The sequence below is a fragment of the Spermophilus citellus genome (genome assembly GCF_964194105.1).
Source record: "Spermophilus citellus genome assembly, chromosome: 14".
Classification (NCBI taxonomy): Eukaryota; Metazoa; Chordata; class Mammalia; order Rodentia; family Sciuridae; genus Spermophilus; species Spermophilus citellus.
Genome location: NC_138194.1, coordinates 104,667,373 through 104,694,316, shown reverse-complemented (window position 1 = coordinate 104,694,316; position 26,944 = coordinate 104,667,373). Strand labels below are relative to the sequence as shown.

The following is a 26,944-nucleotide window of genomic DNA, read 5'->3' as shown; positions in this document are numbered from 1 at the left end:
CACCCATCCCTCTGGCTCTGCTCCTCCTGGGCCTGGCTTGCCACACAGACTCAGGTGTGCTGCACTCTCCCTTGCTTCCACTCCTAGCCTCCTGAGCCTGGGTAGAAGCACCTGCATGTCTGGCTTGGGTGGCTCTGACAGTGCCATCTGCTAGCTGGGTGATGGCAGGTATATTATGAAGCAGGGCTAGTGGCACTTGGGCAGCAGGGACAGGATGTTTCATCCCTGTGTGTAATTCTCTGCCATGCCTCCTGTCTCTACACTGTCTCACTCATTCTCCCCAAGATTGCTGCCCAGGGCATCTCACCAAACCCCTTTCCCAGCCAGAAGATGGCTGCTCTCGGTCAGTGATCCCTTAGTCAGACCCTGGTGCTTTCACTTGTCAGAAGAGCCAGCCTGATTTCCTTATCTGTAAAATGGGAATAAAGGACATCTCAGAGCTCTGGGTGAACTGGTCTTTGATTATAGGCTGAGAAATTCAAGTTGCAAGTGCCTGAAACTTTTGAAGACATACCTCAAGAGTAGGAGCAGGTGTAGGCAGTGTGGATGGCAGAGGGTCCCATTCTAGCTACAGGTCACTAGCATGTGGGTTGTACAGACACAGGATCACCCACTGCCCTGTATCTTGACCCTGATCAGCCCACACCAAGCCTGGGCATGTTGGGGTTCCAAGACACTCTGTAGGCTGCACCAAGCAGGAACTCCTTGGGCAGCCCATCTAAGAGCCACCTGCCAAGAGAACCACTATTGTATGAGCCAACACCTATCACTGCCAGAGACCTGGCAGGGAGAGCACCTCTCCATTGCCCAGTCCTGAACTTTTGCAGGCTGTGATGGAGCCCCAGACCCAGCTATGGCCCAAAACAAAGACACATTAGTTATTCAAGAAGGGAAACTTTGATGGGGAACAGGGTTGTGATCATGCCATCTAATCCTCTTCTGTTTTATGCTGCCAGGCTAAAATTACAGCTTTTCAAGATGGAAACTGGCTGTGACCAGGGTACCCTCTTCAATCACTACTGCTCAACTTTTATACCTCCCAATCTGTGTGGTGTTCCAGGTTCAGGCATTGGGCCAAGAGTTACAAAAATAAGACTGAAATAGGTGCTCATGAAGTTGACATGTTCCATATTTATTACACAAGTGCCATTGGGCTATGTGGCCGTGAGCACTCAACTGTGAGTGGGCTGAGTGCTAGAGGAAGGTCCCTGGACACTGCGTGAACCTCACGTGCCTACGGTCTTATTGAGGACACACTGCTGGGGTCAGGTGTCACCCTCGGGCACACCCAGTGAGGGCCAGATTGCCAGGCTCCTGGAGGACCATGTCCCCAGCTTAGGGAGCTCCCCCTCTCTCCCTCTCCAAGCATGCTGTTCCATCCACAGCCCAACTGATGTTCAGGCAGTCACTTCCCAAGTGTGCAGAGGCCTGGGGGAAGACCGCCTGTGGCTGCTGCAGCCATATCCTTCCCCCCAAAACAGTGGTTTGGTGATGGCTTCAACAACCTGCATTTGCCTTTTTATTCACAATGCCTTCCCTTCCCCAGCCCAGGAACTTTGCTAATGACCCTGAAGCAGAAGCTGCTATCTGCCAGCATTACCACAGCCCAAGGGCTGCCACCTGACAGTTTCTCCAAACTGCAGCTTCAAGCTCCTCAGTGACTTGCCATGTTATCTCAAGCCAGAGGTGGCAAACTCAGAAAGCCCACAGTGAACAGCAGTGGGGCACAGGCCAGCTGGGTATGCAGCCCTCCTGAAGGGGTCCATGAACCCTGGGGTATCCCTACCACAGAACCAAACCCAGAAATGGGGTGGCTTTGAGCCAGTGATAGAGCTATGGTTGGGGCTAAGCATCTGTGCACCACTGCAAGGCCCCAGGGGTCCCTGAGACCCATAGCTGCGGATGCCCATGGGGCCAGGGATCAGAGCAGAGCAGCTCTCTCCACAAGCAGGTGACAACCACCTGAAACTGCCCACGGCCCACACGAACACCAGTGTATCTCATTTTACAAAAACACTTTTTTTTTTTTTTTTTGTGGTGCTGAGGATCCATCCCTGGGCTTCATGTACGCAAGGCAGATGTCTTCCACTGAGCAACATCTCCGGCCCAAGGCAACACCTTCTGAGCCCTCTCGGGGTGTTTCATGGACCAGCAAATGTCAGTACACAAACCCACAACTTGACAGACACTAAGGAGCTCCCTAAAGCCCTGCCGGCCTGCATTTAGCTTGTTTATAGAGTGGTCATCTGGTGCCAAAGGGACAGACCAGAACCACCTCCCAGGCCATGAGTGTCCTTTCAAGAGGCATGGGACAGGTGGTGAACAAGTAAGAGGTCTCACCCCTGGTTTCTTAGACACCAAGAGGGCTGCTACTTGAGGCTACCCAGTCTGCATGCACACTAAGGTCCAGTGTGCAGTCCTCGCCATGCTCCTGGTCCAAAGTTCACTTTTCCTCAGAGCCCTGGAGGCAGAGCCAGAGGAGCAGGGTACCAGCTCCTAGTCTGGGTGCTGGGTAGATAGGAAGGCTCTGGTGTAAATGCTTTAGATCTTCTGGGGCCCAGTCCCAGCTACTTAGGCTGGAGATCCTTAGCCAGCCCTGACCACCAAAGAGTCTCTAGGTCTGCAGGCTCGGGGAGGTTGGACATGGAGGTGGCCAGATGAGCTTCAGCAGGTATGGATGGAGGCTGCTGCCTAAACCTAGACAGGTGGACTTTTGATTCTCTTCCTCCCAGATTCTCATACCTTCCCTTGCACTCAGGTTTGAGATATGTATATTACATGTGTGTGTCACACAAGCACATGTTCTTCTTTTTTTTTTTTTTTTGGACTGGGGCAGTTCCAAGGAGCTGTTTGTTCTTAGACCCGAGTGGAAATCGCTCTGGGGAGGTACTTCCTCCCACTGCTCCACTGTCAGTTACAGCCCTTCTGGTCCATGGATATAATGTCTGTGCACAGGCACCTGCACTCACCAACTGTTTTTGTGTTCAAGGCTTAGACTACTAGGACATCAGGTGAGGACATGTGGTCCTCCTCAGCCCTGGCACCAGACTCCTCATGAGGGTTCAGGGCAACATCTCTGCCAAAGCAGCAAAAGGCATGGACACCTCTTAGTCCTAGGCCATTGGGAGACTTCTGAATCTAGAACTGGACAGAGCAACAGAATGGCATGAGTGATGGACAGTCACCTGGCCCTTTCTACACTCTCTCAAACTGAGCTACCCAGAAGCAGCTCCTCTACCACACCCTTGGCAGTATCAAGAAGTGGAAAAATTTGGGGAGGGGGGCTGGGGCAAAAAGAGCCCAAGGGGGTTGCACTAAGGCACTGTGGATTGTCCCCAGATGGCTGGGCCAGTGCCAGGCCTGTTCCGAGGTAGGTTATGTGGATCCAAGCCCTGGGGTTAGACAGTGTTCTGGGGTCAATGAGGGAATCAATCAGGGACCAAATCCCAACACTTGCCAAACCCATGGAATAAAAGATCTACTGAGAATGAAATCATAAGGACTTAGAATCCAAGTGGAACAGAAGTCTACACTCGCTGCTGCATCCAGAACCTCAGTACTGAGTCCATCCTCCCCTTACCACTTCATTGTGACCAACTGGCTTGGGCCTCCTGGGCACTGGGTCTGGGCTCTGATCCAGGAGGATGGGAGCCTATAGTTTCCAGAGCAAGGGCAGGAGTAACCCAGAGACTATCTCATATTGCCCTTGTTCTCACTGTCCCCTCTGAAGAGCACCTTTAAAAACAGATTCAGATTCAATGTGTTAAAAAAAAAAAAAAAAAAAAAGAGCAAACAAGTGGTTTACTTCTCCACTGAGATGATAGGACCAAGTAGCACCAGGGCTGCAGAACGATGGCGCAGAGGCCTCATCCAGTGCACATATAACCTGCTGGGGAGAGGAAGGTGTGAGCCCCACAGGGGCCAGAGCAAGAGCACAGTCAACTGCTCTCAGATGCTGTGACTGGGTGCCCAGCATGTTCAGGGGGAACCCCACGTATATGCCTGCTCAGGGAAGAGTGTGAGCTGAGGCCTCTCTCTTGGTATCCCCCCATAAGACTGTGGACCATGGAGCAGGACATCACTTCACCAAAGGACCCCCTCCAAGCTGGACTGGGCTTGGACCCAGTAACCCCTGGGCCCATGTGGTGGGCCACCTCAGGGAGAAGAGAGGGAGGGAGATGTGAGACTGTGCATGCCTCTCCTTCTGAGTACAGGAAAAAGGCCATTGGGTCAGTGTGGTCACACACTGTCATCTGAAACTGCTGGGGAAGGTTCAATGCCCCCCAACCTCCGAGCCATGCTGATGAGTGAGCGCAGCTGTACCAGCCTCAGTGGCCCCACCTCATTGGGGTCCTGGCTCTCCAGCCACCGCAGAGCTGTCTCCAGCCCCCACACAGCCTCCCCTGCAGTGGGTACCAATACCCCACCAGGCTCAGTGACCTCCTCCTCCTCCTCTTCTCCACCCCCCATGCTAGAGGGCAGGCTGGCTGGGGATAGAGAGGCCAATGCAGGGGGCCAGACAGGGCTCACTTCCTCTCTGCAGACCTCAGGGAGGCCCCCATCATCGTCCAGGTGCAGCCACTCAGCCACCTCTTCAGGTGCCAGGCGCTTGTAGGCCAGAGCAGCCAAATGTGTGAGGTCACTAAGCGCCCTGCTGTGCTCCGCAGCCTCCTCAGCTTGGTGGGCTGACTGCTGTCCAGGCTCGAAGGCAGCCCTCAGGCCCAGCAGCCAGCAGCGCTCAATGCTGCCTGCCTGCACCAGGTCCCAGGAGAGGCCAGTCAGGTACAGCATGTCCTTAAGCATGAAGCTGCGCATAAAGTCCAGCGGGGAGCCGCTAGCACAGGACACTGCCAGCCGCAGCAGCTCCCGCTTATACAGATGCTTGAAGGCAGCCACCACACCCTGCTCCAGCGGTGCAGGAATGTGTGCCCTGCTGCTGCCCTTGGACAGGAAAAGTACCCGCACAGCGCCGTCTGGTGTCTGCAGCTCTTCAGGGGGCCCCAAGGGCTCAGGCCCAAACCGCCTGGGGGTCTCCTCGCTTTCTTCCAGGGCGGGCATCCTGGTGGCCCAGCTTGGCCAGGGCGGGTGGGCCACCAGCAGCACCGCCTTCTGCTGCAGACAGCTTCGACGCAGGTAGCGCTTGACGCCCGGAACGAATTCCTCAAAGAACCAGCCGCGTAGCAGCGGGCGGCTGAGCCAAGCATTGGGGCTGTAGCGGTAGGAGGCCGGGAACTTGTCCTGGTTGTGGTGGCGCAGGCTGGGCGGGTCCGGCAGCTGCCCGATGACCAGTGGCTTCAACTTGTGGCTGCCCGTCAAATTGGCGGCCAGCAGCACTGTCACCCGGTCGGCGCTCCAGCCGCAGACCCTCGCCCCGGGGTCTGCTGTGCCCGGGGGCGCAGCCTGCTCCGGAAGCAGCCTCCAGTAAAGGCCAGTGACGTTGGCATTGTAGATCTGCTCGTCACCATAGCCGCCTTCGGCTGGGGGCGGCGCGGCCAGTGCCCGGTCGGGCAGCGGGCCGCCGCTTGGAGGCTGCGCCGGCTCCTCCTTGACTGGTGGGCCAGGCGCGGGTCCAGCAGGCGGGGGCTCGGCCTCGCCATAGATGCGCTGGCTGGAGATGCCATGGCGCTTCTGCCATCGCCAGAACCAGCCGTGACTAGCCTTGAAGGTGCACTCGGGGCCGTAGATCTGGCGCGCGAAGGCCTCGGCCTGTGCCTGGATGACCGGCCCCGACAGTGGCACGCCGTGCTGGCGCAGCGTGAGGAACCAAGAGTAGACCGCGCGGTCGATCTCCTCCTCGTTGGCCAGCCTCATCTTCTTGCGCTGCGTGCCCACCTCGCCGCCCAGCTGGTCCAGGAACCAGCGCAGCTTGGGCTCGTCCTTTAGCCAGCCGCGCAGCGTGCCGCCGGGCACGCCGAAGTCTCGGCACACACTGGCCTGCCGCTCGCCGCCCTTGACGCGCTCGATGGCTTGCAGCTTGTCCTTGATGGAGTAGGCCTTGCGGAAGGCCATCTTCACTGCCACGCGGGGCCGCGGCCCGGGCGCGGCGTGCGGCGGGCGCGCGACGGGGTCCGGGGCGGGCAAGGGGGCCCGCGGCGGCTCCGCAAGGCGCCTGGGCGGGGGGCAGCGGTCGCAGTGTGGGGCCAAGTGCGGGGCCGAGCCTGCGGGAGGACTCGCGGGGTACATAGCGGCTGCAGAGCAGACCGCGGGGGCACGGGAGCCTGACGCCGGCCCGCGGGCCGCTCGGGGCGGGGCGCTTAGGGGCGGGGCCGCCCCGGTTCCTCCTTTTTGTCTCGCCAGCCCAGCCGGCGCAGGCGCGTTGGCCCCGCCCCAACAGCTCGGTCACGCCCCCAGCCTCGCCGCGCCTGCGCGCTGTCCGCCTCGCGGCGTCCCTGGGCGCGTGCGCCGAATATGCCAGGCCTAGCGGACGTCTCCATTAGGTGGACGGCGGAGGGGTGTGGGGCTGGCTGCTGTTCTTTCCCCGGCACTTTGAGCCAATTTCTCCCGTGGAGAAGGCCTCTGGGGTAGGACCCCACTGTCTTGTCCTTTGGCAGCTACAAAGCGCATAACTCCTAGAGCTCCGTCGGCGAGGCGTGAGCTCGGGGCTGCGTCCCCCGCGGCGCCTGTCGTGGTACGCCCCGCTCCGTTTCCCGTTCGCGGCGCGGACGGCCCGCCCTTTCCTCAGCAGACCCGCGCTGCAGGTCCCTCCTCTTGGTCGTGTTGGTGGCTGGCGTGTGAGTACCGCGACCCCGTCGTAAGGAGCGCACGCGCCCGAGAGGCCCTACGGGCCAGCGCGAGTGGGCCAGCGTGGACCGCCACAAGGTCCAAGGCGACGGCCGCCCTGGGCGCAGACCCCGTGCGCCTCTTGCTGAGCGCGTGGTCAGACGCACTGCGTGGCCGGCGGCCCAACCTGGAACCCGCCCTGAGATTGGTGGGGCCGCTGGGTTCGGGGTCTGACTTCGTCCTCGTGGGAACCATAGCACCCATCTGCCCCAGCTGTTGTTCGTGCTTGTAATCCTTGCGTTCGTCCAGCACGTGTTAAACACCTACAGCACACCGAGCTCTGGTCATAGAGGGGAGGGCACTGGTGCAACCTTTGCGAGACTTAGATGGTTCCCAAACACGCGAGAGAGTAAGGAGTAATATATTGTGCTGAGTGGTTCGAAAGAGACAGTTTTGGTGTTGTTAGGTGGTCTGGGTGGAGAGGGGACGTTGAGAGGGACTGTCGTGCTGTTCCTAGGAAATGAACACTTTTCAGAAGGCTGAGCAAGTGAGGTGGGGGGACTTCGGGTTGGTTATTGAGTGAAGGGCCCCTCTTAGCAAAAGAACGCTGAAGCTAAACTTTGGGGTGTTCCCTACCAGATTGGGAGGGATGCTTCTTCTTAATGTTGCCAGAGGCAGAAGGAAATGAGATCTCCAGCTGTTGGTTTTCCTTTCCTGAAACTGTGCCCAGCTAGGGGTGGGAGATGGCAAAAGACAGATGTGACAGGAGCTCCCAAGTTCTCCCTGAGAAATGCTTTCTTACCTTGTCCCTGGCACAGGTCCAGCTGAGCTCCTAGGCCTTTTTATGAAGTGGTCTTGAGCCAGTTCTGTGTGTCAGCAGAATCAAGGATCTACCAGGAAGAGGAAGGACCTCTTAAAGGAGGGCAGGTCCCCTTCTAAGCTGCATGGTGACCAGTTCAGGCTGCTATTTTTCTTATCTTGGAGTTAAGGGATAGCAGCACCTCCCTACGGGCTACTGGGGTGGTGTGAGTGGAGAAAGACCACTGGTACCTTCTTGCCTGGGATCACTGAATGGCTTCCTGCCCTCTGGAGGAGCCTGATGGGTATAAACCTTGGAGAGCTGGGTAAGGGAGCAGGGCTCAGCACAGGTGGGCACATGTGCTTGAAGAGAGCTTGGTGGTTGAAGAGAGTGTCTCTGAGGTGTTGCTGCTGCTGTCGTCCTTTCTGGGGCTGAGGGCAGGAAATGAGACATTAAGCCTTTGTAGGGCCCTTGTCTTGTGCCAGAATTCTAAGATGACATGTGCATGTTGGGAATTGCAAAAAATGAGGCATTTGTGTGAAATGCTGGTGTCGAGCCCCTCACCTCACTGACTTGGCAGCATTCAGTGGCCATAACACTTGGAGCCTTAATTTTCCCACAGTGTAAGACATCACACTCTTGTCCCCAGCTAGGTGTTCTCATTCCTGTGTGAGGACACACCTGTCTTATAGTCAGGTGTATATGTGGGGGAGAGTCGGGAAAGCAGGAGGCACCTAACAGGCCCCATGGCTGAGTTGGGCCGATTGATGGGTCAGCCCAGGGTACTGTGGACTGGGACAGAAATAGAAGTGACAGAGATGGCATTTGAGGCAAGAAAGCTGTTGGGGCTGGCCAGGCCTGGGGTGGGGTGGCTTAGTTAGCTCCAGTGTGCAGGGAAGCAATGAGTAGAAACTTGGTGCTGTGGAGTTTGCAGCCTGAGAGAAAAGGTCAAAGGCTTCATTCCCATGCAGAGATCTGCTCTTTGCCACGTGGCTGCATGCCTGTCCTGAATAAAAAAGCCCCTTCCTCTGTCATCCTCACCACATTTCAAGTGCTAGCAGCTGCCCTTTTGGACAAGGAATATGTCGAAAATTCTCTTGGACAGCACTGATCCACAGACTCAGGCCAGCCCAGAGAGACATGCTGCTGGAGTATAGTCGAACCAGCTGACCCCATCCTCAGCGAATTTCCACTCTGTGTTGGAGGGTGGACAGTCTGGGAGCCCATTGGTTTGAGTGGCGGATGGGGTGACATGCCAGAGGATGGAAGGTGTGGAGGGCAGGGCCTAGGAGCCCTCTCTTCCTCTTCCATCTGCCCTGGTACAGGGAGACCTCCAGGCCCTTGCCGCTGTGGTGGATGTAGCTGTGCCAGGTCATGCCCTCATCTTCCTCAGGGCACAGCACTTCAGGAGGGTCCTACACAGGGACTGCTGCCAGGTTCCAGGTTAGCAAATGACACGGCCCCATACCCCATGTCCTCCCTTCAGCAGAATAGATGGGGCCTCACACATACTTCAGAGGCTGTGTCTGCCTCAGCCAGTGAGCTCATTCGTTAAGTTTCTTATGAGATTTTTCTTGTATAGGTTGCTGGGCTGGACAGCCCCACGGGGCTGTTGGGCACCTCTTACTAGGACCAAGGAGGGCCCATTAAGCTGTCTGCATCCTGGAACGCCCCCGAGACTGGGCCCCTTCCACCTTTCACAGGAGAGACCTTGGCAGGAGTCCAGCCTGCATCCCTAAGTGGAGCAAGAGCTGCTCAGGCCCTTCCCTTGTCTGGCAGCTGGCCTTCTTCCCTGTGCTTCATTCTGTTGGCAAGCTCTGCTGCCTGGATGAGCCTCAGAAGGGCCACCTTGAGTAGGGATGCAGCTGGTGCTCAAGAACCTCGTTGCTTCCTGTTCCTGGCTGACCTTCCCGGACAGCTGTGGTCTTGTACGTACGTGTGTGCTCCAGGGAATAGCTGATCTCATGCAGCCAACATAAGAGCTGTGTTTCAAGGGATGATGGGGTGAGGCTGCCTCAAGTGTGCAGGCAGCTGCCTGGGGTTTGGGTGGTACAGGTGTGTTCAATGCTCACCTTCTGACCCATGTCACCTCAGCAGCTTCCGAAAGGCCATCCAGCCTGCTCGGGCTGCCCCAGCCGCTGCCTGGCACGGCTGGCTTTCCCACTGCTCTAACCTTGATGCTTTTCCTTCATGCTGTCCTAGGAGGCCAAAGCAGAAGTAAGTACACCTGTCTGGTGCACCGCCTCTCTTCTCCTGCTCCAGGGAGCCCCCCAGCCGTCCCCTTAGTGCCCGTGAGGATTTGGGCTTGCTGGAGGGCGGGGGCAGCAGTGTGGCACTAAGCAGGGTCCTGGCCTGGAACAGGCAGGTGGCATGCAGCCCCCTGCAGGGTATTGGCAGCCACATGTGAAGATGTGGCCTTAAGAAGTGTTCCTTGTTGGCATGTACCTTGGAGGTGGCTTCCCCTCGTTGAACTGCAGCTCCTGCCCCAGGAAGAGCCCCTAGGTCCTGCTTTTGGGTCATTTAGGCCAGTAAGGTTTGGCAGGGTGTGAGTTCTGGGGCCAGCTTAGTGGGTGTTGTTGAAGGGACAGGGATCAGCTCCATGAGCGCTGAGCAGCTGGTGAGTCCTGGGGGTTTGATGCTGGGAAGGTTAGAGAACAGACAAGTCCCTGCTGCGTTGACACACTCAAGGCCAACTCTACTGCCTCTTGGCAACAGTGGGTGATGTCACAGTGCCCTGCCTCCTGGGCTTCAGGCCGCACACTCACCCCTGCCTCTGCCCTGGCAGCCTGGCCTTGGTGAGTGAGGGGTGGCCCGGAGATTCCCTGTCTGAATCTCTATGGCTCCTGGTCTCCTTTCTGTGATGGAGGGAGCCTAGTGGGTGTCAGGATAGGACGGGCAGGGCTTCCTGAAATCCACTACATGGGTGGAATTTAGACAACTAAGCACCCCCAGGACAAGGGAGGTCAGACTGTGATTTTGTTGTGGATACTAGGAAAGGGTCCTGGACAGTGGTTTAGGTTTGCTGTCCAGCCACAGGCTGCTGCCCTCCTGGGTGAGGACCATTAGGTAGCATGATTACACAGAGGTCCTGGAACCTGTCAAGTCTGTTTTCCCCTAGGCTGCTCCCTGCAAACCCACAGAAGCAGTGGGGCAGTGGTGCCCCTATCTGTAGTCAGGTCCTGTGGGTTGTTAGTTGGATCTGGCTTAGAAGGAATCCAGACAGAGATGGCTATGGGGCAGGGCAGCTGAGCACATGGCCAATGCTTACCTACATCCTCTGAGCAACTTGCCTCCTGGCTTTGGGGGCTGGCTGGCAGAGTCTCTGTGGCCTTCCCTTTTCATGGCACGGTACCTGGGGGCAGACTGTGGGCTTCTGTGCTCCTGGAAGGATGCTGGGGCAGCAGCGGCATGACATCATGTGGCTGCTGGTGAATGTATCAGACCCAGGGCCCTGTCTCACACAGCTTGAGGGAACACCCAGGCCAGTAAGAAGGCTGAAGCCCCCAGGGATGGCTCTTGCCTGCACTGGCCACAGTACCAACTGAGGACATAGTGACAGCTGGCTGAGCAGCCTGGGCTCTGGTTCCTTCCCTGTAGGACCAGTTGTTCGCACCCTCCCTGGTGTGTCCTGTTGATGTTATCATTTGGGGATGGACACTTGACCTCTGCTCCCAGCCACCCACCCCTCCTGTGAGGTCAGTCAGGTCCCTTTGCTAAGATCCCTGTCCCTGTACTGGACAGGCGGCTGCCCTGGGTGGGGCAGTGTGAGGCTGTGGCAGTGCAGGTGGCATGGTGGTGGGCAGCTGCAGCAGCCTTTCTGTGAAGTGCAATACCAGCTATTCCAGGGTGGGCAGCCAGGTTTAGCACACGTCCAGGAAGTCAAGTTGGAGTTTAGTTCAGATAAACGGGGAGTAGTTAACTAATGTAAGTTAATCTCAAATATTTAATGGAATATACTTGTACTAGAAAACTATGGGGGTTCACATGAAAGTCAAGTCTGAGCACAGCTGTTTCTGTTTCATCTGCAACCTACCTGGAGGCTCCATGAGAAGAGGGTTCTGTGGCAGGTTTGGAAGTAGTGTTCTCTAGATTCCTTTCAGAGGGCCGTGGGGCCTGTGGAGTTAGCAAAGGCAACTTTGGCAGTGAAAACATGCACACACATACATAGATATGTATGTATGTCTCCTGGTTTTATTTACAAAAGCTCCCCACGAGGGTCTGACTTCTGAGCCTCGGCATGTCCTCTCATGGAGCCCCTTGGGAGGCGCCCCACCCAGTCCTTGCCCCAGGTCTCCTGCCCACCTCTGCCTGTCAGGCTGAGGAGGGCCTGGGAGGCAGGTGCCTCTGCTGTGTTGCAACTGCCTTCTTGTGCTTGCTTTTTAATGCTGCGCCCGAAGATGAGGAGCGGGAAGGCCTCTTGTGCCCTGGAGACCGTCTGGGAGGACAAGCACAAGTATGAGGAGGCCGAGCGGCGCTTCCATGAGCGGGAGGCCACGCAAGCCGCCACCTCTGCCCAGCAGCTCCTGACACAGGTGCCAGCCGTGAACGGGCCCGGTCAGGAGGACACCGAGGAGGCCAACGAGGCAGGGGCCCCCGATACCAGCAGCAGCAGCAGCGATCCCAGGAAGAGCCGTGACAGCAAGAAGCCCCTGCAGAAGAAGAGGAAGCGCTCCCCTAAGAGCTGGCTCGGCCAGGTGGACCTGGCCCTCGTGGGCCTCTCAGCTGATCACGTGTGGCTGGACAAGCCACTCTTCGACCAGGCAGAAAGTTCCTACCGCCAGAGGCTGGCAGATGTGGCCGCCCAGGCAGCCCAGCTGCCTGCCCTGGCCCCTTGGGGTCCCTGCACACATGGGAACCAGGTGGCCTGTCACCACGTGACCTGGGGAGTCTGGGTCAACAAGTCTTCCTTTGACCAGGCCGAGCAGGCTTTTGTGGAGCAGTCTCAGACCCTGCTGCTGACCGCAGAGGGGAGCTGCAGGCAGGGGGCTCCTGATGCAGGCCAGCTGCTGGCCACTCCCAGCCTGGCCCTGGTTCACCTGCCCAGCCCACCAGCCAACGGCCAGCCTCCTCTGGGCAGCCTACAGGCACTGGTCCGGGAGGTGTGGCTGGAGAAGCCCCGGTATGATGCTGCCGAGAGGGGCTTCTATGAAGCCCTGTTTGATGGCCATCCTCCCGGGAAGGTGCGCCTACAGGAGCGAGCTGGCCAGGCAGAGGGCACCCGGCGGGGCCGCAGAGACCGGCGGGGCCGCAACCCCATAGGAAGCAAGAGGGCCGGGCCACTGCGGGCTGATGGGGAGGCCCCTTCTGCCTTGCCTTACTGGTACTTCCTGCACAAGGATGCTGAGGCCCCCTGGCTCAGCAAGCCCTCCTACGACAGCGCTGAGTGCCGCCACCATGCTGCCGAGGCCCTGCGCATGGCCTGGCGCCTTGAGGCCGCCTCCTTGGCTCACCGAACTGGGCCCCGCTCTGGCCCATCCATGTCCAGCCTGAGACCCAAGTAGGAGACCTGTGCTCTTGGGCACCCAGCCCGGTCCGGCCTGGGCTGCAGGCACAGGGACTGCCACCCCCAGCCTGGGCCCCTCATGCTTCCCTCCCCACCCTTCCCCTGGGTGGGGGCGCTCCAGTTACCTGAGGACCCGGCCAAGTTGAATGTGGGGTGGGCGGGCAGGGCTGGTGTGTCTGTCCTGGAGGTGGCAGTTCTAAACTGTTGAGGTTGGTCAGTGAAGATGTCATCATTGGACAGATACCCTGGGTGAGGTGTGGGGGCCATGGTGGCAAGCCCGCCCACTGGGTGTGCCTGCCTCTGAGGTAAGGTGGGCATCAGATCGAGAGTTGGTGGCTCGTCTAGCAGCCTCTGTCTAAAGGACTCCTTGCGGAGGGAGACCTCCTTCATTCAGCCTGGGAACCGAGTGGCCTTGTTACAGGATAGGTGGACATAGACCCAGCAGTGGAGGCTGGAGGCCTGGGGTTCGGGTCAGTGCCTGGTCATAGAATGCATCCCCCACAGCTGCTGGACCTGGGCAGATGATGGGTGAGGTGGGTGGACACAGAGGGAACATGAAGGGTCCTAACCAGTTGCCTGGGCCTCCTAGGAAGCAATACCCTTTGGGCCCTGAGTGCTGGGGGAAGGTGTGCAACTTCCTGCCTCCTCCTACCTGTCCTGGTGGCCTGGCTGCATGCCAGGTCGTCCTAGGTGAGGGCAGTATAGGAGACACGGGGTTGTTTCTCTTATGAGAGGGCACTTGGTGAGGCCCTGTGATAGTATGGGGTCCCTGGCACAGAGAATTGATGGCAGCGCCAGACAGGTCTGTCTGTAGCACTTGGCAGGACAGCTGGAAAAAAAGAGTAGATACACTGAAGGGCCAGAGACCCAGTGAGGCCTGGTATGCAGAGATGGGACTGGACATGGCCTGTGGGCCATAGTTTGCTGGACTTGGCCAGAGCAGTTGTTCTCGAACTTTTTGGTCTTGGGACCCTGAAGAGCTTTTATATCTATTGATGTTTACATCTTGGCTATTAAAGGATGTAAACTACAAGTACCAAAAGTATATATTTACTGAAGAAAAAAAAGCTTTTTGCTTTGCTTTTGCACATTAGTGCCCAAAACATGTTGTCAAAAATACCTTTCCTGTAGCAAAGTGATTCAGAAAGCAGAGTGGCCTTGTTCTACCTTGTTGCAATCTCCCTTGGTCTATCTGGGTCAGAGTTCTGTGTTCTCATGGCAGCAGCTGCTTCTGCCCTCAACTGCAGAAATTGACTGATTTTGAAAGGGAGCCCCTTAGGGCTGGGGATGTAGCTCAGTGGTAGAGCACTTGCCTGGCATTCATGCCCTGAGTTTAATCCCCAGAATTGTTAAAAAAAAAAAAAAAGAAGAAGAAGAAGAAGAAGAGGAGAGGAATTTTGGGCATCCCCAGAGGATTTTGGACCAACTTTGAGACCCACTGGCCAGAGGACAAGCCTCTGGACCCCATCTAGGCCCTGGGGGAAATCCTTACGGGGTGGGAGGAGAGGATGATGTGTTGGTGTGGCCATTTGTGTACAGAGGGCCCTTGTGGGCTTCGTGTCGTCATGCCGAGGATCACTTGTGTTTTCCCTGGGTTCTGAAGCCTTTGTCACCCAGGACTGGTGGTCTATGGGCCAGAAGGACTGGGCAGGCCCAGAGTTGACATCTGGGACTGTACGGGGGGAGGGTGTTGCAGCCCACCCAGCACCCTGTTGCTTCTGGGCCACTCCCCAGGCAGGGTGGGTCAGGCTTGGGGGCTTGTGATGAAGGTGAGGCCCGCACTGACTGGGACCCCCTTTTCCCAGCCATTCTGACCTTACCTCTCCTCCTGCTCCCAGCAGAAAAATGGCTACAAACTTTCTAGTGCATGAGAAGATCTGGTTTGACAAGTTCAAATACGATGATGCAGAAAGGAAGTTCTATGAGCAGATGAATGGGCCTGTGGCTGGTGCCTCCCGCCAGGTGAGGGAATGCTTGGGGCCACCAGGTGGCTCTGCTGCTCAGTAGGAGTGGCTGCAGCCTGCAAAGAGGTTGCTGGCAAGGTCGGGTGGGTAGTGGCACGTCTGGGCCAAGTAACTCTTCTCAGGGTGCTGGGAGTGGCGTCTGCTCTTGGCTCCTGCCCCAACACAGGACAGCATGCTTCTGATGCTCCCAGGCAGTGGGGGTCCAGGCTGCAGACCCCGCACTTGAGACCCTGTGGTCCTGTCCTTGAATCCTGCTTTTCACTGCCCCTGGAACTTTCATTCTGTGCAGTTCTTTCTTGCTTTCTGAGTGAGGATTCTTGGGAGAGAGAGAGAGAGAGAGAGAGTGTGTGTGTGTGTGTGTGTGTGTGTGTGTGTGTGTGTTTTTAAACAACAAAAAAGAGAGAGACTGGTTCTTTCTGCACTGTCTGCAGGAGAATGGTGCCAGCGTGATCCTCCGCGACATTGCAAGAGCCAGAGAGAACATCCAGAAATCCCTGGCCGGAGTGAGTACCCACGGCCCACATATACGTGGGCTCGTGCTCGGCCAAACCGCACGTCAGTTTTGTTTTTTTTTTTTTTTTCCCTCTTGGTACTACTGACTGTTTTGGCCCTGTGGATCAAAGTTAGGGTACCGTGTGCAGTGCTGTGTTCTTGCAGGACCCAAACTTCCACAGAGATGATCTTTTGCTTTCCACCTTTACACACACCCCTCACCTGTTTGCTGGTGGTCACCCTGGCCACTCCCTTGGTGTCAACCCTGGGCTGCTGGCTGAGTGATTCAAGACACACACTGGGTACACTCTGGAAGCCTGTGTCCTCCTGCTTGCTCCCTGCTAAAGGAGTGTGTGTGTCTGCCAAGCTACAATCTAGTGGCTTTCCCCAGGGAAAGAATGGTGGCTCACAGGGTGTGTTGCATTTTAGATCAGAGCTGGCACCTGCTTGGCCTCCAGGCCCCAGACTGAGGAGGAATGGCGAGCTCTGTCCCACTCTGGCTTGGCAGGCTGGATGGGGAAGGTGTGCCCTTCAGATGGAGGACAGATCTGCTGCTCTGGCTTCCCTGCTCTAGGGAAGTCAGGGCCTCATTCTGGGATGTGGGTGATGTCTTGTCCTCAGGGCTGGGTTCCGGTTTCCCATTGGCTGTTGTAATGGGTTACCACATGATTTGTGCTTAAAACACAAACTTGGGGCTGGGGATATAACTCAGTTGGTAGAGTTGCTTGCCTTGCCTGCACAGGGCCCTGGGCTCAATCTCTAGCACCACCAAAACAAAACAAAAACCCACAAACTTACCCTCTATCATGGTCCAGAGGTCCATACATCCAAAATGGATGTCAGAGCTAAAGCCCTGGTGCCCACAGAGTTGTGATCCTTCTGAGGCTCTAAGAGCATCCAATCCCTGCCTTTGCCAGATTTTAAAACTCTCTACACTCTTGGCTTATGGCTCTGGCCTGCACTTTTACCCTCCGTCTTTGCTGCCTGTTTTTTTTTTTTTTTTTTTTTTTTTTTTTTTTTTTTTTTTTTTTTTTTGGTGGTGGTGGTGGTGGTCCTGGGGATTGAACTCAGAGCCTTGGGCATGTGAGACAAGCACTCCACCAAGTGAGCTATATCCCCAGTCCCTCTGCTACTGCTTCAGCTCTCTCTGACACAAGGATTCGTGATTGCATTGGGCCTGTCCAGGTGATCCAGCATATCCTTTCTTTTTTAAACTTTTTTTTTTTTTTTTTTTTGCTAGCAATAGACCTTCATTTTATTTATATGTGGTGCTGAGGATTGAACCCAGTGCCTCACAATGTGCCAAGCAAGTGCTCCACCACTGAGCCACAACCCCAGCCCCAGGATATCCTTTTTGTTTTTATTTTTGGTACAAGGGATTGAACCCAGGGACACTTAACCATTGAGCAACACCCCAGGCCTTTTATATTTTAGAGACAAAGTCTACCTGATTTTCTTAGGGCCTCTCTAAGTTGCTGAGGTAAGCTTTGAACTCTCAATTCTCCTGCCTCAGCCTCCCAAACCACAGTGATTACAGGCAAGTGCCACTGTGCCTGGCCCTTCTTGTCTTCTAAAAATGTAAACTTGGGGTTGAGGCTGTGGCTTAGTGGTATAGCTCTTGATAACTAAACAAATATATTAAAAGAAAAAATTTTTTAAGTGAATTTGGTCATATTTGCTAATTCCTTTTGCCATGTAAGGTAACAGATTCACAGGCTCATGTCATCTTTGGGAGTGGGAGACATCTCTGTCTACCATAGTCCACTGAATCACTTCAGCATGTCACCTGAGTTAGGCTTGGCGAGTTGTGCTGTGGTCCATCCTGAGAGGTCCTGTCTAGGTGTGGTCAGTGAAACTATAGCACAAATTATCTGCTCCCCAGGTACAGTTGTGGGACAGATGTAGAGTAGAAATTCTCATTCAGAAAGAGTTCAAACTAGCTCAGGATTGAGCCAGGCAAACTGCATGGGGTTCGAAGGCCTGTGGCTTAGGATCTTGCCAGAGACCACTTGTAGCTGAGGGACTTCAGCAGCCTTCTTGCCTGTGAATATTGGGGTCCTGCAGTCTCCTTTGACTTCATCTTGTCTCTGTTCCTTTGGTCCAAGCTGGTAGGGTTTCTGCTGATACAAACTTCTTGAGGTTTGTGGGTCCCTCTGTATGCCACAGGGTCTGCTCCATGACAGTCTTCTGCAGGTCTTCAGTGGGTCATCTCATCCCATTCTTGGCTCCTGTTGAGCTGGCTGAGGAGAGCCATAAGTCAAGCTCCTGATCTCTGGGTGGGCATGTAAATCCTCTGACTTGTTTCTCTTTCCTGGATACCAGCCACCGCTGGCTCTCTCCAGAGCGTGCTTTCCTGACATGAGTCACCTCGCTAGTGTCTTGCAGTCTCAAGGCTCTGTGAATGCCCCAGACCATGAAGTCCTGGTTTCTTTTTGCTTCCTTCCTCTGTCTCTTTTCCTCATCTTGCTGTAAGGATCACAAAGCTAACCTGTGCCTTCCAGTCTTGGCTCAGAAGTCTCAGTGGAAAGTCAGCTTCCTTCATCTAGGAGTCCTGCTTTCTGCGCCCTGCCTGATACATGGAGCCAGCCTGTCCTCCCTCCAATGCCCCTATCCTCTCTGGTGATGCATACTTCTGTCACCTGAGCTCACTGCAGCGTCTGCCATTAGTGTTCTGTCTCCAAGGTGATGCTGCTTCTCATCCTCTTCCCAGGCTTTTGCCTCCACAGCCTGCTCAAGGGAGCCAGGATTTTTCTGTCATGCTTCACAGAGGCCTTCCAGCCTTACCGCTGCCAATTCTACAGCCACTTCCACATTTCTAGGGACTTTTAGCAGTACCCTCCCTTGTAGGAGCCAAGGCCTGTTTGTGTTTTCTAGTTGCTGGCACTGTAACAAACTGCCACAATCTAGTGGTTTAAAATGGTATGCATTTATCATCCTGTGGTTCCGGGATCAGAAGTCTGAAATGTGTCTTAAGAGGCAGGTGTCTTAGCTGTCTGCAGGTTCCTTCTGAAGTCTAGAGAAATTCTATTCTGTCTGCCTTAGCACAGGCTCTCTTCAGCTGTCCATCACTCCAGCCTCCTCTCTGGCTCCTCTTTCTTGCATAAAGCCTTGTGGTGACCTTAGGCCTACCCTCATCTCCAGGTCCTTAATGCCCTCTGCAGAATCCACTTTGCCATGTGAGCCAGTGTTACAGGCTCTGGGCATTTGTATGGCATTCGTATGGTAAGTCTGGGGGCCAGTCTGTCTGGCACAGCTGGCACATGTGCTCCTGGGAGCAGTGCCACCACTGTATGATGGTTCCTGCTTCATGCTGGGCTTCTCTCCCAACACACACACCTTTTTTTTCCCCCTATGCTGAGGGTGGAACCCAAGACCTCAGGCCTTCGAACCCCATGCAGTTTGCCTGGCTCAATCCTGAGCTACATCATCTTATCATTGAGCTACATCCCATCCCTTTTTTTGAGATGAGTTTTGCTTAGTTGCCAAAGCTTGCCTTGAACTTTTGATGTTCCTGCCTCAGCCTCCCAAGCAGCTGGGATTACAGGCCTGACCACCATGCCCATCCTTGGTTCCCTGTTGTCCTTGCCTTTTACCTGATCTCATCTCAGCAGTCCTAAATCCCAACCCTTCACCCCAGTTCAGTCCAGGAAGACCCTCACAGACTACTGCACTGGAATCAGGCATACTGAGCTCCAGCATCCAGAGGGTCAGACCCGGCTCGGTGGCTCTGGGGCTGCAGGAAGTCTTCCCGCCTGCCTGATTGGCCATCCCTGGAGCCAGCCCAGGCTGTGTGGAGACAGTGAGAGCATTCCCAGATCCTGTGCTAACTTGTGCCTCTTCCAGAGGGACCTTTTCCTTTTCCTCAGGCCTGTTGTATATGGTGGGTGAGGCCCCAGGCTCCCAGGCCCTGCCACTCACAGACTGGAATGGGCACCAGTCCCCATTCCCTGCCCTGGAAACAGCCTTGGCACTCTAGCTGGCTTCCACTCTCAGGTGGGTCTCCTGGGCCTCATTTTGATTGCCATCCCTGCCCAAATCCTGCTCTGTGTCACTCAGCTCCCAAGGGGGGACACTCACTGTCTTCCCAAGAGCTATGGTAGGACCCAGGGGCCCACGTGCTGTGCAATGGGCAGAGGCCTGATTGCTGCCTCCTGCTGAAAGGATTAGGTTTGCTGTGGAGCAGATCCTGAGAAAGGCCCTCCCATCCTTCTGGAGGATCCCATCCCATTTGCAAGAACATTAGGCTAGGACTCGTGCACCCCCTGATCTGTTACGTAGTCCCCTGCCCCCTTGGCCTAAGGACCGTAACATCTGGAGGTAGTCTAGAAGCTAAGGTAGGCCCTATGGTTAAGTGGAACCTTCACAGGTCGGCTCTGGCTGACATGGTGCATACCTGGAGTCCCAGCAACTTGGGAGGCTGAGGCAGAAGGATCGAGGCCAGGCAGGGCTACTTAATGAGGCCTCAAAAATAAAATGAAAGTGGCTGGGAATGTAGCTCAGTGGTAGAGTGTCCTGGGTTCAATCCCCAGTTGGGGGTGAGGGTTGGGAGGCAAGGGGCTGGACTAGTGGCCTCCTGCACACTTGCTTCTTCCCCATTGGCCCCTCAAGTGCTCTCCCCTCCCATTTCCAGCTCAAGGCGGTGCTGCCCGGCCCCCCTGAAGCCCTGAGCCAGGCTGCCCCTGGGACTGTAAGTCCTGCTGCCTCCTGTCCAGCTACTGAGCAGTGACAACCCTGAGCTTCTGCTGTGTTTCGGCTGCCACAGGCCCCCTGCTTCTTGTCCTGTGCTCGTGCTTGACTGAGAATGTTACTGTGGCTGTGCAGCCACCCTCCCTGAGGTTAACAGGTCTTCACACCCTCGAGGGTGGGCCTCAGCAGGGAGGACTATCCTGAGCCTCTTGCCCAGGATGGCACTCTGCTTCTGAGTGGCTGATTGAGGGGCCCTAGGCACAGCTGGGCACTAAGCTCCCCTTCCCTTGCCTTGCAGAGCTCAGGCCCTGGGGCCTCTGGCGGGCCTGGTGGAGACCACAGCGAGCTGGCTGTACGCATTGCCAGCCTGGAAGTAGAGAACCAGAACCTGCGAAGCGGTGAGGCCTGGGCCTGATGGTTGGGTCCCTCCCCACCCCAGACCTGCCATCCGACCCTGTCCCCTTGTACCCACAGTGGTGCAGGACCTGCAGCAGGCCATCGCTAGGCTGGAGGCCCGGCTGAGCATGCTGGAGAAGAGCTCGCCCGCCCACCGAGCCACAGTCCCTCAAACCCAGGTGAGCACCCTCCTGGCTCACATCTCTTACTGTGGTCAGCAGTGAGTTAGTAGGGCCCAGAAAGGTTCATGGTGCCCAGGCTGACCCCCAAGTCAGGGTGGAGGGAGCTTATCCTCACCTGGGAGGGGCTGTTCTTGTGGACCCTGAGCCCAAGCCCTTGGGATGCCTAGGGTCAGCAGAGAGGAGAGGCCTGGCTGGGTCTCAGCCTCTCCTCACCTGTGGCAGCACGTGTCTCCGATGCGCCAAGTGGAACCCCCAGCCAAGAAGGCTGCCACACCTGCAGAGGACGACGAGGACAATGACATTGACCTGTTTGGCAGCGGTGACGAGGAGGAGGACAAGGAGGCAGCTCGGCTGCGGGAGGAAAGGCTGCGGCAGTATGCAGAGAAGAAGGCCAAGAAGCCCTTGCTGGTGGCCAAGTCTTCCATCCTCCTGGATGTCAAACCTGTGAGTGGGGGTAGGGAGGGACTCGGGGAGGGCAGGAGTCCCCTCAACCGCAGGATATCGTGGCCTGCCCACAGCCCCAGCCTCTGACTCTTCCAGGTGGGAAGTCAAGATTAGAAATCTTGGGATAAGAACAGAAACATGGGGCCGGTGGGTGTAAGTGGGACTGTTTCCAAGAGCCCTTCAAAAGAAGCAGAATTATGTCTTTATGGTGGTTCAAGGCCAAGGAGGGGTGGGCTCTCCCCTGGTGCTCTGGGGGTTTCTGGGTGGCTCACTCTGCCTTCCTCCACTCTCTCACAGTGGGATGATGAGACAGACATGGCCCAGCTGGAGGCCTGTGTGCGCTCCATCCAGCTGGATGGGCTGGTCTGGGGTGGCTCTCAGCTGGTGCCTGTGGGCTATGGCATCCGCAAGCTGCGGATCCAGTGTGTGGTGGAGGATGACAAGGTGGGCACCGACCTGCTGGAGGAGCAGATCACCAAGTTTGAGGAGCACGTGAGTAAGGGGCAAGGGGTGGTGAGCAATTGGGCGGAACCTGGGACCCTACTGCTGCACTTGCTGCCCCATCAGTGATGAATGGGTCCCTGAATGGAGCCCCACTGCGCTCCTACTGCACAGGCACTGGGGCCAGTGGGCCTTGGGGAAAGGAGCCTCTGATGGTACCCATTTCTTCCACAGGTGCAGAGTGTCGACATTGCAGCTTTCAACAAGATCTGAGCCCAGCACACATTGTGTGAGGCCCTACAGAGATTAAAGACTGAGACTCAGCACTCTGACTCCTGTCCTGTCATTTGGTTGGCCCCAGGCCTACACTTGTCCCTGATGGTCTCTGCCCCTTCACTGCCCCTCCTACACAGCACTGGGAGCTCCACAGCTTTGTGTGGTCACCTGCCCTCTGCTCTGGTCTCCACCTGTTTTTGCTTATGATGCAAGTGACAAGTCTGAAGCAGTTTATGCCAGACATAGCCTATTGGCTCTTTCACTGAAGAGCAACCCCCCCATCCCTTTCCTTTCTCCGCTCTGCCTCTTGTCCCTGATCCCAGCAGGTGTCCTGGCCCTGGCCCTGTTGCTTTACAAGGTGGAACCAACCCCCTTATCAACCTGACACTGGCTGCTTCCCACCATCTGCAGCATGCTGCACCTCTTTAACTCTCTGGGTCCCTTTCCCCGGCTGCTGGAGACCTGGCTCTGGCCCAGTCCCATTATGAACTGGAATGTCCAAAATGTGATCAGTCATGTTCTGGAGTTGTGCCCCATTGGGCTGTAGGCCAGCACTGCTGGTCACAATGGGTTTGGGGTTAAAAGGGTGTTGGGGATATGGTTACTTAATGTTGGAGCTGCCATCCCGGGGTTCTTGCCCACCAGGCAACGTGATACCTTTTCAAAAAGTGTGAGAATTTCCTGTGGGGGCCTGGAGTGAAGAAACTCACAAACCAACAGGCAGTCCCCTCTCCCTTTCCTAGGCACCCCTCACTTGTGAAGGGCAGACTTGGGGGCCTGTCCTGGCTAGCTGTGTCCCAGCCCAGCTGCTGCAAGCTCCCCAGCTACCCACCTCCTTTTAGTCCCAGCCTGTCCTGGATCTCTGCACTTTGGGCACAAGCCAGGGTGACACCCACTTCCTGGCAAGTTCTTGCCTTCCTGCAAGTCGCTACCCGACACGGGGGAGATGACTGCTGGAAGGCCCGCCCCTTAGTCCAGAGCCCGCCTCTGGATTGGGTTCTGAGAGGGGCAGCTACAGACAAGTCCCCTCCCCGTCCAGGTTCCACAAGCTTTGTGGCCGCCTGTTGGTTTTTGCGGGGGTGGGGAAGGCGCGGTCTCCCAGTGTCATGGGACTGGGGCCCGGCGGGGCGCGTCACTAGCTCAGCGGAGCAGGATGGCGGCGGAGTGGGACGCCGAAGGGCGTGCGGCGGCTCGGCCTCTGCTCACCGACTATTACCAGGCCACCATGGCGCTGGGCTACTGGCGGGCAGGCCGGGCGCTCGAACCCGCCGAGTTCGAGCTTTTCTTCCGCCGCTGCCCATTCGGCGGTTCCTTCGTCCTGGCCGCGGGCTTGCGCGACTGCATGCGCTTTCTGCGCACCTTCCGTCTTCTGGACGCAGGTAGCCACGCGCCCAGCGAGGCCCACGCGACCCTACAGGACAGTCCCATTCCCACCAGAAGCCCCACGCCCCTCCACAACCCCGCGAGACCCCCTACTGCACAAGTGCCTGTGTCCTCTCCAGACGTGCAGTTCCTGGCCTCGATGCTGCCCCCAGACACGGACCCTGCGTTCTTCAAGCACCTTCGGGCCCTGGACTGCTCCGGGGTGACCGTGCGAGCCCTTCCTGAGGGCTCCCTTGCTTTCCCAGGCGTGAGTGCGGGTGAAGGGGTGGAGGGGGTGACCCGAGGTGCGTCGGCCAAATGGAGTTGACTACCCTCCCCGCAGGTTCCGCTGCTTCAGGTCTCAGGGCCTCTCCTGCTGGTGCAGCTGCTGGAGACGCCGCTCCTCTGCCTGGTCAGCTATGCCAGGTGGGACCTGAGTCTTCGTGGGAAGCCCCAGTAGGCCTAGCCCCTGGGATGGAGCGCTGGACTGGGATCCTTGGAGGGCTGGCCTCCAGGAGGGACTGTGGGAGGGCTGAGGTGGAGCTCTGGATCGGAACTCCAGCCCGGAGTAGCAGCCTCACTCGAGTTCCCTGGCCTGTCGCTTGCCACAGTCTGGTCGCCACCAACGCAGCCCGGCTTCGCCTGATTGCAGGGCCAGATAAGCGACTGCTGGAGCTTGGCCTGCGGCGTGCTCAGGGCCCAGATGGGGGTCTCACAGCCTCCACCTACAGCTACCTGGGCGGTGAGAATGGGGGAGGCCAGGGCTGGGAAGGAGCAAGCCCCACCACAGCCCAGAGCCCACAAGCCTGCCTGACTTCTCTGCCCAGGGTTTGACAGCAGCAGTAACGTACTTGCTGGGCAGCTGCGGGGTGTGCCGATGGCTGGAACCCTGGCCCACTCCTTCATCACTTCATTTTCAGGCAATGAGGTGCCCCCTGACCCGGTCAGTACCTCTTCTTAACCCTGCTGTACTTCAGAGAGCAAACCTCAAGACCAACCCTTGTCCCTGTAGGGGTGGGCTGGGCCCAGCTGCCTATACACAGATTGCCTCCTCAGGAAGCTGGCATGCTGGTGGCATTACCTTTGTCCTCAAGGCAGGGTATATCAGCCACTCCCAAGCTCACACTGCCCACAGGGTCTATCCTTCACTGACCTGTCTCTGCAGATGTTGGCTCCAGCTGCTGGCAAAGGCCCCAGGGTGGACCTGGTTGCCAGGGTAAAGCTGTGGCTGGAGCGAGTGTGTGCACACCTGGGGCTGGGGTTGCAAGAGCCCCACCTGGGGGAGCAGGCAGCTTTTGTGGCCTATGCTCTGGCCTTTCCCTGGGCCTTCCAGGGCCTCTTAGACACCTACAGTGTGCGGAGGTGAGCTGCAGGCTTTCCCCAGGGGTTGGCCTGGCAGAGCAGCTGCAGCCCCTAACCCTTTGTTTATGCCTGCAGGAGTGGTCTTCCTAACTTCCTGGCAGTAGCCCTGGCACTGGGGGAGCTGGGCTACAGGGCAGTGGGTGTGAGGCTGGACAGTGGTGACCTACTTCAGCAGGCTCAGGAGATCCGCAGGGTCTTCCGGACCACTGCTGCCCAGTGAGTCCCCTGCCAGGGGACATGCCTTGTAGGAGGCCCTGTGGGGAGCTGGGAAATGGGGTGTAGAGGCAGGGAGGAACAGTGTTTTTTTCCCCACAGCGAAGGCTTTGGGTCTTGTTTTAGGGGCAACAGAGCAGGCCCTGGAAGGGAGGCATGAGGTGGATCTACCAGGGTCTCTGAAGCTAAGGACCAATGTGAATGTGACTGACTGGGGGTGGGAGGGAGGCCCAGGTAAATCGGGAAGGTCTAAGGGGCTGTCCCCAAATCCCATCACACACAGGTTCCAGGTGCCCTGGCTGGAGGCTGTCCCCATCGCTGTCAGCAACAATATTGATGAGGAAGAGCTGGCCCGATTGGCCCAGGAGGTGGGGTGGAGGTGGGTAGATGGAGGTGGTCTGAAGGGTCCTGTAACCTGTAGGTCCTGGCTGGGCTCATTTCTACCTCTCCCCCAGGGCAGTGAGGTAAACGTCATTGGCATTGGCACCAGTGTGGTCACCTGTCCCCAACAGCCTTCCCTTGGCTGCGTCTACAAGGTGGGGACAGTGTCTGGGCCAACGTTGGGTGGGTCCAGGAGATTGTGGCAGGTAGAGGACAAGGGTCCAGCTATCCCAGCACTGTCTCCCTGCAGCTGGTATCTGTGGGAGGTCAACCTCGAATGAAGCTGACCGAGGACCCTGAGAAACAGACATTGCCAGGGAGCAAGGCTGCTTTCCGGCTCCTTGGCTCTGATGGTGAGCCCCCTCCTGTCCCTGGGGCTCTTCTTCAAGGCCCCAGATCCCCACCACACGTTTGTTATTCTTGCCCCCCACCCACACAGGGTCTCTGTTGATGGACCTGCTTCAGTTGGCAGAAGAGCCACCGCCCCAGGCTGGGCAGGAGCTGAGGGTTTGGCCTCGAGGGGCTCAAGAGCCCTGCACCGTGAGGCCCGCCCAGGTGGAGCCCCTGTTGCGACTCTGGCTGCAACTGGGAGAGGTGACTGCTCCCCACACTTTGAGTCCGGCTGAGACCCGACCCCCAGCCACGCTCAAGTCCTGCTTCTACCCCTCTCCTGCAGCTGTGTGAGCCACTCCCATCCCTGTCAGAGTCCAGAGCCTTTGCCCAGCAGTCCCTGAGCCGCCTCAGCCCTGCGCACAGACGGCTTCAGAGCCCTGCACTGTACCAGGTGGGCAGAAGGCCTGTGGGTGGGCAGCCCTGTGTACGGACACCCCACCCTCCACCATCCACCTGCCAGCCCCCTCCTGTCTCCCGCAGGTTGCTCTCTCTGAAAAGCTTCGGGCCCTGGTGGACAGTCTGAGTGCTGGAGGCCTCCTGTGAGAATCCCGGGGGGCGGGGCGGGGCGGAGTGCTGCCCGGAAACAATATGAATCTTTCGCTGTCCCTACAACTTGTCACGTGTCATTTATTCATTCATGCTTCTCTCTTGGTCTGGGGGCCCGGCTGGAGTCAGGAATGTGGAGGTCACCTGGAGCACCCCAGGCTCAGGGGCTGGACCAGAGCTGAGGCTGGAGCCTCCGGCCAAGAGAGGGAGGGCTTTGGTGTCTACCTCAAAGTTGGAGGAGTTACTGTGGAAGACCTTTCCTGCCAGAGGGCAGATGGGGGAGAGGGGCATCAGACAGTCTGATAGACCCAACCTGATCTTTTATTAAAATTGGGAGCCATCTTGCCACAAAGCCATGAAAAGCTAATTTCTGCTTTACTATAAATTACTGCAAATTCTGAACCTGCTTGGAATGCCTGCCCGTGCCTTGAACTCACCCATGCCTGGCTCTCTGACCAGAGAGCAGCCCTCTCTGAAACTTTAGTGACACCTCATAAATATTGGCCTTCCCTGGCCAGACAACGACCCTCTCTAAGGCTCTAATGGTCGTCATAAATTCTGATGTTGGGGCCAGAAAAAAAAATGTAAACTACCATTAGTGTGATGCTTGTCAGAGTTCTGTTATCTGTAACCCCCCTTTTGTGTAACTTTCTGGGCTATAAAGCTGGGCTGTAGGAAAGGTGGGGCTGCTGTCTTGTTCCCACCGTTTTGGGAGGGAAAGGCAGCCCGGCCGGTCGAAATAATAAGCTTGCTTTAATTTGATTTTAATTGGAGTCAGTGGTCT

General features: G+C 56.9%; 3 protein-coding genes across 10 annotated transcripts; 2 read left to right on the top strand and 1 right to left on the bottom strand.

Moving 5' to 3' along the window:
* Positions 1-4,239: 4,239 nt before the first annotated feature.
* Positions 4,240-6,183, bottom strand: TIGD5 (tigger transposable element derived 5; the record flags this gene model as incomplete). Its single annotated transcript, XM_081266383.1, has 1 exon — positions 4,240-6,183. One exon carries the CDS (start codon positions 6,181-6,183, stop codon positions 4,240-4,242), a length of 1,944 nt encoding a protein of 647 aa, XP_081122509.1.
* Positions 6,184-6,580: 397 nt separating this feature from the next.
* EEF1D (eukaryotic translation elongation factor 1 delta) lies at positions 6,581-21,951 on the top strand (the record flags this gene model as incomplete). Of its 8 annotated transcripts, none has more annotated exons than XM_081266054.1 (9): positions 6,581-6,731; positions 14,861-14,984; positions 15,418-15,489; positions 20,109-20,165; positions 20,463-20,562; positions 20,639-20,739; positions 20,965-21,186; positions 21,484-21,678; positions 21,862-21,951. In XM_081266054.1, the coding sequence occupies 8 exons, from the start codon at positions 14,868-14,870 to the stop codon at positions 21,898-21,900; spliced, it is 903 nt and encodes a 300-aa protein (XP_081122180.1). In that variant the 3' UTR covers positions 21,901-21,951. The 8 variants fall into 8 exon arrangements, with proteins under 8 accessions (XP_081122180.1, XP_081122182.1, XP_081122181.1 ...); XM_081266055.1 differs by having other exon boundaries at positions 6,582-6,731; positions 14,864-14,984; XM_081266050.1 differs by lacking the exon at positions 6,581-6,731 and adding an exon at positions 11,902-13,016 and having other exon boundaries at positions 14,864-14,984.
* Positions 21,952-22,931: 980 nt separating this feature from the next.
* NAPRT (nicotinate phosphoribosyltransferase) lies at positions 22,932-26,226 on the top strand. The gene is made up of 13 exons (XM_081266066.1): positions 22,932-23,282; positions 23,406-23,533; positions 23,609-23,691; positions 23,877-24,007; positions 24,093-24,208; positions 24,431-24,627; positions 24,703-24,843; positions 25,124-25,208; positions 25,296-25,376; positions 25,472-25,574; positions 25,661-25,815; positions 25,898-26,005; positions 26,095-26,226. Exons 1-13 carry the CDS (start codon positions 23,057-23,059, stop codon positions 26,155-26,157), a joined length of 1,617 nt encoding a protein of 538 aa, XP_081122192.1. The 5' UTR covers positions 22,932-23,056; the 3' UTR covers positions 26,158-26,226.
* Positions 26,227-26,944: the final 718 nt, after the last annotated feature.

Coding starts and splice junctions, on each gene's coding strand:
- NAPRT (XM_081266066.1), top strand. CDS start 23,057: ATGGCGGCGGAGTGGGACGCCGAAGGGCGTGCGGCGGCTCGGCCTCTG. Junction 23,534..23,608: donor GCTCCCTTGCTTTCCCAGGC/GTGAGTGCGGGT, acceptor CCCTCCCCGCAG/GTTCCGCTGCTTCAGGTCTC. Junction 25,209..25,295: donor TGGCCCGATTGGCCCAGGAG/GTGGGGTGGAGG, acceptor CCTCTCCCCCAG/GGCAGTGAGGTAAACGTCAT.